Here is a 9,891-nt window from a genome sequence, read left to right as displayed (position 1 = left end):
TCTATATTAACTGCTCTAGAGGTAGAAAAATTTACTTTTGCTATTTTTCCAAAATACATATTTTATACGGAAAATAGGCCACTAGACAGTTTAGTGCCAATTTTTTAAAGCCAAATGATTGTTAGTTCTAGTTGTCATTTAGATATTGGCAGTTTTTAACTCATTTCTGTGTTTTTAAACAAAAGCATATGCACGCACTCAAAATTGTCTATAACTTTCGACGAATAAATTATTTATTCTGCTAAACTCAATTAAGCTTGTTTAGGTACGTACGCACAACTCATGATTAGCACTCATTTTTTTACTACTCCTAAGTCCTAATAATGGGAACATAACAAACCCGAAAATCCACTAATTGTAAGCTAATTTATTAAGAACTATATGCTAAATCAACACGTTCTTCACGAAATTCGCAACTCTGTATACCCTACCAAATACTAACTAGTGCTCTTTCGACCGCAAGGACCCAACGCCTGAACTCCAAACACCTTTATATGCTAAACACACTCACACATATTCATCAAATGCTAAATTTGACAAGTTGATCGTGATGAACACCCTCTACTTCCAATCAAGAGGTTGTGAGTTCGAGTCACCCCAAGAGCAAGGTGGGGAGTTCTTGGAGGGAGGGAGCCGAGGGTCTATCGAAAACAGTCTCTCTACCCCAGGGTAGGGGTAAGGTCTGCGTACACACTACCCTCCCCAGACCCCACTAATGGGATTATACTGGACTGCTGTAGTTGTTGCTAAATTTTAAAATTTATAATTGTAAAAGTGTAGTGGCTTTAATGGTAAATTAAACCCATCATTTAAATCTTGTATCTATCTTTGCCCAATCCCTTATATATATGAATTAGAAGAGCCCTGTATATGGCAAGAGAAAATCCAACCTTGCCTTCTCCAAAACCTTCATCCAAAGTAGTCCTTTCTTCCGAGCTTTTGCAGTTTGTTTGATCCAAAAAAACAAACAATGTTTACCAATGTTTTGAAAGAAAACTCTACCACCAGCCAAACTAGAAAAATGGCAGGTCCTCTCTTCCAAAAGAACTGCTTGGAGACCATAAAAAGAAGGAAACAAAGGTTTCAGACTTCAAACCTTGTATTAAAATGCTTAGAGGAAAATGGATTTTCTCAAACTTTCAAAGACTTGTTATCTTCTCTACCGAAAGCAAAAGGTTGGCTCAGTCCCCATTTGTACAAATACCAAGGCTTTTGGCTCACAGCATTGCACTTGCACGGTACTCTTTCCTTTCAACACTGCTTCCAGGCTCAAGACTCTGATATTCTCCTCATCACAAGTCCCAAATCTGGCACCATTTGGTTAAAGGCTATGGTATTCACTTTAATCAATAGAATGTCACACCCTATCCTTTCCCAAGAACACCCTTTACTCACTATTAATCCTCATGATTTAGTTCCATTTTTAGAATTGAATTATGCACAAGAAAAGAATCCCATTTCACCAAATTCTTCTTTAACATCACCAGGGCTATATTCTACTCATTTACCATATGTTTCTTTGCCAGAATCAGTCAAGAACACAAAGTGCAAAATAATCTATATGTGTAGGAATCCAAGAGACACTTTTGTATCACTCTGGCATTACATAAGCAAACTAAGGAGTCAAGACTCGAAAATGATACCATTCGAAGAAGCTTTCGACATGTTCTGTAATGGATTAACTATGGCAGGACCTTTTTGGGACCATGTTTTAAGTTATTGGGAAAAAAGCTTGGAAATGCCTCAAAAGGTGTTTTTTTTGAAGTATGAAGAAGTGAAAGAACAGCCTTGTTTACATTTGAAATGCTTGGCTGAGTTTTTGGAGCGTCCATTTTCTTTAGAGGAAGAAGAATCAGGATTGATGAATGAAATAATTAAGCTGTGTAGCTTTGAAAATTTGAGCAATTTGGAGGTAAACAAGAGTGGTAAGACAGTGTTTGGCAATGATAATAGAGTTTTCTTCAGGAAAGGTGAAGTGGGAGATTGGAAGAACCATTTGACTACTGAAATGGTGGATAGGCTTAATCAAATTACAGAAGACAAGTTCAATGGTTCAGGTTTGACGTTATAAATGGATGCTTGAAAATAATTAAGTATTTCATTATTTGCAAATAATTAAGTGCGATGACCCGATAGGTCATCTTATATTTTAGAAGGTAATGTGTGATCCGAAGCCTTAAAAATCATGTTTTAGTCTTTCTCGGTTTGCGAGCGCAGTCTGGGCGTCTTTCCGGAAAGCTTTTATGTTAAAAACAAAGAAAAATAAGAATTTTTGCCATAGAAATTCATTTGAGTTGATTTTGGTCAACGATTTGAGTAAACGGACCAGGATCCGTATTTTGACGGTCCTGGTGGGTCTGTATCGTAATTTGGGACCTGGACGTATGCCCGGAATCGAATTCGAAGGTCCCTAGCTCGAGTTATGAATTTTTATTGAAAATTGAAAAGTCTGAAAGTTTAATGGTTTTTAAGAATTAACTGAGGTTTCGTTTTATTGATAGCGGGTCCGTATTTTGGTTTCGGAGCCCGATACAGGTCCACTATAATATTTATGACTTGTCTGTCGAATTTGGTGAGAAACGGAGTTGATTTGATGTGATTCGTACGTTCGGTTGTGAAAATAGAAGTTTTAAAGCTTTCTTGAAAATTTCCTTTGATTTGGTGTCTGATTCATAGTTTTAGGCATTATTTTGGTGTTTTGATCGCGCGAGCGAGTTCGTATGATATTTTAGGACTTGTGTGCATGTTTGGTTTGGAGCCCTGAGGGCTCGGGTGAGTTTCAGATAGGCTACGGGTGTTTTGAAACTTAGAAAATCTGGTATTTTGTTGCAGCTGGTTTTCTGGTACGTTGTGCTTCGCGATCGTGAAGCCATTCTCGCGATCGCGAAAAGTGAACTAGACTGGGGAAGGTTTTCTTCTTCGCGAACGCGAAGGCTGAGTCGCGAACGTAGAGCGATGGAGGCCTTACCCTTCGCGAACGCGTAGCTTTAGGGACCTGGGGGAAGGGTTAGTCATTCTTCTACCCGAACGCGAGCATTGGCTCGCGAACGTGAAGGCCAGGGGGGAGCAGTCTTCGCGAACGCAAAGGAGGACTCGCGAATGTGAAAGCCACTCGGGCTGCTGCACATCGCGAACGGGACAGGCCCTTCGTGAAAGCGACAAGCCCTTCGCGAACGCGAAGAAGGCCTGACGCCCAGATCTTAAAACAGAACCAAAACGGGATTTTACCCATTTTTCATAAATTCTGCATTAGAACTCGGCCTAGGTGCGATTTTGAAGAGAAAACTCAACACCAATTCATAGGTTTGTACTCTTTAACTCATTTTCTTCCATTTCTAACATCACCCATTAAATTTCTAGCCCTAATCTTTGTTCTTGCATGGTACAAAACTAGAGATTTAAGAAGGATTGCAATTTTTTGCAAATTAGGGATTTAGACCTCAATTTGGGGTCGGATTCTGAAACTAATTACATAATCGGGCTCATAGGTGAATGGGTGAATGGATTTTGGTCCGAACCTCGGGTTTTGACCAAGCGGGGCCGGGGTCGATTTTTGACTTTTTGGGGGAAAGTCTGGGGAATCTAAATTTATGCATTGTAATTATTTTTTTTAGCAATATTTGATATTATTGAGTCGTTTGTGGATAGATGCGAGTGGTTTGGAGGTGGATTCTAGAGGAAAAGCGGTAATTGAGCATTGAGTGGCCTTTGGAGCGAGGTAAGTGTTGTGTCTAACCTTGACTTGAGGGAATATGACTTGTTTGTCTATTTTTTACATGTTTAAATGTTGGGGAACAACGTATATATGAGATGACGAGTACTTATGCGTTGTAGTCGGGTTAAAGCATGCGGGCGAGGCTTGGTTTCTTGCAATTATAGCTTCATTATTCATGTTATCCATGTTTAGACTAGTATTGTTAAATTGATCGTTCTTATCATGTTTACGAATCTTCTGGTGATAATTGAGTATTGATTCTGAAGTTGCGGTTGATATTGTGGAACCAAATATTGAAGTAAGGCTTGTACTTGTTATTCTATCTCTCTGTTATTATTTGTTCATTGCATTACGGTAAGGGAGAGTATTAATGCACGAAGGGTGATGCCGTGCCATATTGTGAGTGTTAATGCACGAAGGGTGATGTCGTGCCATATTGTGAGTGTTAATGCACGAAGGGTGATGTCGTTCCATATTGTGAGTGTTAATGCACGAAGGGTGATGTCATGACATATTGTGAGTGTTAATGCACGAAGGGTGACGCTGTGCCATGTTATGAGAGTTAATGCACGAAGGGTGATGCCGTCAATGAGTTTAAGAGATGTATCGTCACTTGAAATAATACTATTGATGGCATAGGATGAAGAAAGATATTATTGGACATGTTTTACGGTGTTTGAATTGCAACCATGTCAAGTATGAGCATAAAAACCGGATGATTTGACTCAAAGGATAGTTATAGGGGAGAAGAAATAGGAGCACATCACTATGGAATTTATGATATGCTTGCCACAAACTATAAAGAAGTTCGATTCAGTTTGGGTCATTATTGATAGATTGACTACGTCCCGTGTATTTTATACTAGTCTTGACTATCTATTCTTTGGAGAAGTTGGCACAGATTCATATCTGTAAGATAATTCGATTGCATGAGGTACCTATTTCTATCATATCAGATCATGATACACAATTCACGTCTCACTTTTGTAAAGTGGTACAACGTTAGTTGGGTACACATGTTGAGCTTAGACACCTTTTACCTTGTAGATTGCTGGTCAGTCCGAATGAAAAATTTAGATCCTTTAGGACATGTTGGGAGCATGTGTAATTTATGTTTGATGTCATTGGGATTAGTTTTTTCCTTTATTGGAATTTGCATATAATAACAATTACTAATTTATCATTCCGAATGCACCATATGAGGACTTATATAGTTTGTGGTATTGTTCTCTTATTGGTTATTTTGAGCACGAGGAGGCTAAATTGTTGGGGATACGGATTAGGTACGAGATGCCTTGGAGAAGGTCAAGTTGATTCAGGAATGTTTCACATAACTCAGAGTAGGCAAGAGAGTTATGTAGACCGAAAGGCTCGGGATATTGTGTTTCATGGAAGATGAGAAGGTGCTTTTGAGAGTCTCACCCATGAAGGGTATGGTGAAGTTTGGGAAGAAGAGTAAATTGAGTCTGAGGTTCATTGGCTATTTGAGGTCTTAGAGAGAGTTCGTGAGGTAACTTATAGGCTTGCTTTGCCTTCTAGCCTATCGGGGGTACAATAGTATTTATATTTCTACGCTTCAAAAGTAAAATAAGGATAAGTTGCATGTTTTATACTTCAGCATGGTACAACTGGATGGGAATTGGTCTATGAAGAAGACGCGGTGGCTATTTTGGACAGATAGGTCTAGAAGCTAAGGTCAAAGGAGATCGATATGGTGAAAATGCTATGGCAAGGCCAACCAAGTGAATAGGGTACTTGGAAGATCGAGTCAGAGAGTTGCGGAGAAGATTGCACACCTTTGGTATATTTTAAAATGGGTTCGAGGACGAACATTTATTTAAGAGATAGAGAATATAACGATCTAACTAGTCGTTTTGAGTATTAGCACTCTGATAGTGACAACAGACTAACTTAAAATCTGGAACATATAATATATCTCTCAAAATTAGGTTTGTTAGTATAGTTGTCTTCCAATCTGAGTACTTTGACATATATTCCCTGTAGGTACTTGCACTCCATTACCTCTTTGATTATCAATTCTTTTTAGATCATTTAATACCTCCTAATGATGAGTAATGTGATGTGTTGCTCTTTAATCTATTATCCAATCACAATCAAATGCATTGGATAACAAGGTAGTTATACATGCCAAATTGGAATAGCATTCACTTGCTGCTGGAGGGTTTTTCAACAAGGTCAACAACTGCTTATATTGATCCTCTACAAAGAATGGCCCTGTGAATCTCAGCAAAATTTCTAGGTTCAGCACTTGCTGCATTGACATATGTTTTGACACCTTCAGATTGAGTTTTCTTCTTGCTTTTTAAATCAGAAGGAGACCATATTATTTTGTAGCAATTTTCCTTCAGATCCAACAATGATCACAAATTAAATTATGTTTCTTTCCTTTCACACCTTGATCTATTCCTGCTAACATAGTCAATGACTCTTTATTTGTATCTATCAAACCAAGGACTCTTTGACTTTCCACTTGTATTACTAGAGCATACTACTTGTTTACAGTTAAAGCTAGAGTTTTTCAAAAGCACTTAGCTTAGCACATGAACATAGCTCTCATTCACCCTACAAGAAATTGTAACAAACACAATTGATGAAAGAGATCAAAGAAAGGTTTTGACTACTAATAATTACAGCCTCGTCCTAGTACATCTAGAAGATCCATCTCATCTCATAAGTCTTTCATTCTGGTATAATATATTGTAATAAAATTCATACCTTGTGTTAGTATTCCTATTTCTCTCCATAGATTATAAATTCAGGTCAAGCTTGATTTATTAAATCTTTCCTTGAATTCACGCTAGACTTTCGACGAGTCACAAGCATAGATGATACTCGGCATCAATTCTTATGACATGGTTCGCCCAATCCACAAAAGGACTATTGTGTTGCATTGCTCCCATTGAGCTGCTAGGTCTCCATTATGTGAACTCTTCACACAGGTACTTTCTAAAAACCCTAGCTTGTTCTTTGCCAATAGAGCCAATTGCATTGATCTACTCCACAATTTATAGTTTTTTCGCCATGTATGCTTAAATTCTATTAAAGCTACACAGGATGTATCAGATGGCCGTAGATAGAGCGGATGACAATGGTCAAATTGAAGATCTGAGGTTTTTCCCATGGTGGACCTTCCTCGATCTTTGACAATGGCGGACAAGCTTGATAATAGAAAGAAATAGTCTTTCAAGTTTTCAATTGCTGCTCTAATACCATGAAAAATTATGTTGAATTCAACTTCAGAAATGAATCTAGAACATGCAAGAGTCAATGAAAAATTTCTAGAAAAAGTATGTAGAAAGAAGGAGAAGTTGATTCATATTTGTTGTAATTGAACTCATACAATAAAGAAAAGGGATGTGCTCCCGATATAAAGAATCTGTAGCCGGCTCTTAGCTCTACATGTGCTAAGAGCAAAGAAAAGAACTAAACTAGCCTCATTTAAGTAACTACAACTATTATTCTTTTAATACTAGGATTAGTCTCTAAAGAGTATCATTCATAAAGCACCCACAAAAGCTTTTACCTTTTAAACTTTTAACACCATAAAGTCTTCTTCTTTTTTTTTCTTTATGTCGTGACTTAAAATCTCACTAAGTCATGATAGCACCTAACTCATCCCGCTAGGTAAGTTCACCGATATAAGTCACTTCTATAAATTAAAACCAACAGAGATAATGAATGAAATAACCAAATGAGTTCAATACAACAATCTCAAGGACTAGTAGTACAAGTCACGAGCTACTAAGAATAAGCGTACAACTCCAGTTTGAGGAAAGATACATCATCTGTTTGAAATTTACATAAACAAAAATACAAATTCTAAACTACTACGAAAAGATAGTAGCTTGTATCTGGAGTACTGGTACGTCTTCAATGCTAGGCCCTCGAACTCCACAGTCGCTCATCTTCGAATATCAGCACTCAAGGTACAGAAGTGTAGTATGAGTACAACAAACCCCATGTACTCAATAAATATCTTGACTAGCCTCTGTGAAGTAGTGACGAGGTTTTCAAGTAAAAAAAATACTCATTAATATAAGTTGTGCAATTAAATTACAATAGAAATAACAAAGTAGATAGCAAGAACAAATACGAGAAGCAGTAAAATGATTAATTAAAAGAAATAACGATCAGGTTCCTTAATATCACAACCAACCATTTTCTTAACAGCTCAGGTCATGAGGTTAAGGCAATTTTCACGAAAATAAAATAGTCAAACCACGAATCTTCATAATCAGAGGAATGCGTTCAAGATATCAAATCAAATAGCACGGCAACACCATTCGTGTATTTACCATATCCTCACCCAAACATATGCATGTATGTCAAATCAAATGGCATGACAATACCCTTTTGTGCATTTATCTCATCCTCATCAAGAATATGTATAACAATATCAATGAGGTAGAAGGAATACCAATAATATTAACAAATAAGGTAGAAGTATATGGATAACGCTAACAGATAAGGTAGGACGCATAGAAGTAACGATAGCAAATATGGTAGGAGAATGATAATATCAAGAAGCATGAGAACACCCGTCGTGCATAAATAATGATGTCAAGATGCACGGAACACCCTTCGTGCATAAATCACTCTTCCTCACAAGCACGAAAATACCCTTCGTGCAACTCACTCTTCCTTACTAGCACGGAAATACCCTTCGTGCAATTAACTTTTCCTCACCAAGCATATATACATCAACACCAAGAAATAAAGGAAGAATAGATAACATCAAGAAGAGTAATTAAGCAAAATACACCATGTGAACGATAATCATAACTTCTGTACCAATAAAAAAATCAATAAATTTCAAGAAACCAATTGTTTAAGTATATCAACAAAGCTCAAACATGATATTTAACATAAATATGGAACCCAAGTATCTCAAGAATAATAGACATATTATTCTTGAGATATTATTTAACATAACCGAATTTAGCGCATCAACAGTTTCACAAACAGTCCATCATATTCAATCAGGTTGTAATAATCTAATGCATGGACCCTAGCAATTATATTTGTGCTCCTATTATCATTGAAATCAAGTAAAACATAAGTCAAGAAAATCACAAAATTCAACAATGCACAAAGAATCATATAATCTACCCCGACCATGGATAACCTTAGTACATGCATATACGCTCATCACTGAGCATATGCATCACCCCCCCCCCCCCCATGTAGAAAACAATATCACTCAAGCCAAAACAAACTTTATAAACTACCCTCGTACAAAAAAGTTTCGATCTTTAACATAATTGAAAAAGTCAACAAAATGTCAACTCGGGCCCACTTGGTCGGAATTAAAAATTAAGACCACATCCCCATTACTTATTCATCCCTAAGTCCAAATATGTGATTAATTTTCAAAACTGAGTCCAAATCGACTGTCAAATCTCAAATTTTTATTTTTCAAAATATAGTAAAATATTACTTTCAAATTCCATGATTTTGGTGTAAAAACACCTGTGAAATCAAGATATAATATCAAACTATTTCAAAAATCGTCCCTCACCAAGTCTACTAAATACCGAAATACCCAGCTATTAACAAGTTGCAAATGTTGTATTTGTGATAAGAGGTTTGCAAATGTGACCTCCGCAAATGCCACCCAGGGATCGCAAATGCGAACCCAATTTGCCCCTAGGAATGTCGCAAATGTGACCCAATACTTTGCAAATGCAAAGTCCCCCTTCTATTATAGCAAATGCGACCATCACTTCGCAAATGCGAAGTCCCAGCTGCCAGCCCATTATACAAATGCGACCAAATTCCTCGCAAATGCAAGAAAGCCTTTGCAAGTGCGGCCATTCGTAAATGCGAACATACTATCGCAAATGCAAGGTGTGTAACACCAGCAAATCTGAAGCTTCACCAAAAAGACTCCAAAATCATTCTGAAACTCACCCTGAACCCCTCGGGCCCCACACCAAACATCCACACAAGTACATAAATCACATACGAATTCGCTCGCATGCTCAGAACATCAAAATAAAATATGAAACCATGAATCGAACACTAAAATGCATCATGCAAACTGTGAAACTCAAGAACTACAATATTCATAACCAAGCGTCTGATTCCTATCAAACCAACTTGGAATGACACCAAACTTTGCAACTAAGTTCTAAATGAAAAAACGGACTAATTCT

At 37.3% G+C, this 9,891-nt stretch overlaps 1 protein-coding gene across 1 annotated transcript; it reads left to right on the top strand.

Annotated features, from left to right (window-relative positions):
• Nucleotides 1-842: 842 nt before the first annotated feature.
• Nucleotides 843-6,425, top strand: LOC104112559 (cytosolic sulfotransferase 12-like). Its single transcript, XM_070196749.1, has one exon. It carries the CDS (start codon nt 971-973, stop codon nt 2,069-2,071), a length of 1,101 nt encoding a protein of 366 aa, XP_070052850.1. The 5' UTR covers nt 843-970; the 3' UTR covers nt 2,072-6,425.
• The last annotated feature ends 3,466 nt before the right edge of the window (nt 6,426-9,891 follow it).

Source organism: Nicotiana tomentosiformis, chromosome 3 (genome assembly GCF_000390325.3).
Source record: "Nicotiana tomentosiformis chromosome 3, ASM39032v3, whole genome shotgun sequence".
Classification (NCBI taxonomy): Eukaryota; Viridiplantae; Streptophyta; class Magnoliopsida; order Solanales; family Solanaceae; genus Nicotiana; species Nicotiana tomentosiformis.
The sequence above is the reverse complement of the archived record's forward strand: the minus strand, read 5'-3'. Positions and strand labels throughout refer to the sequence as shown.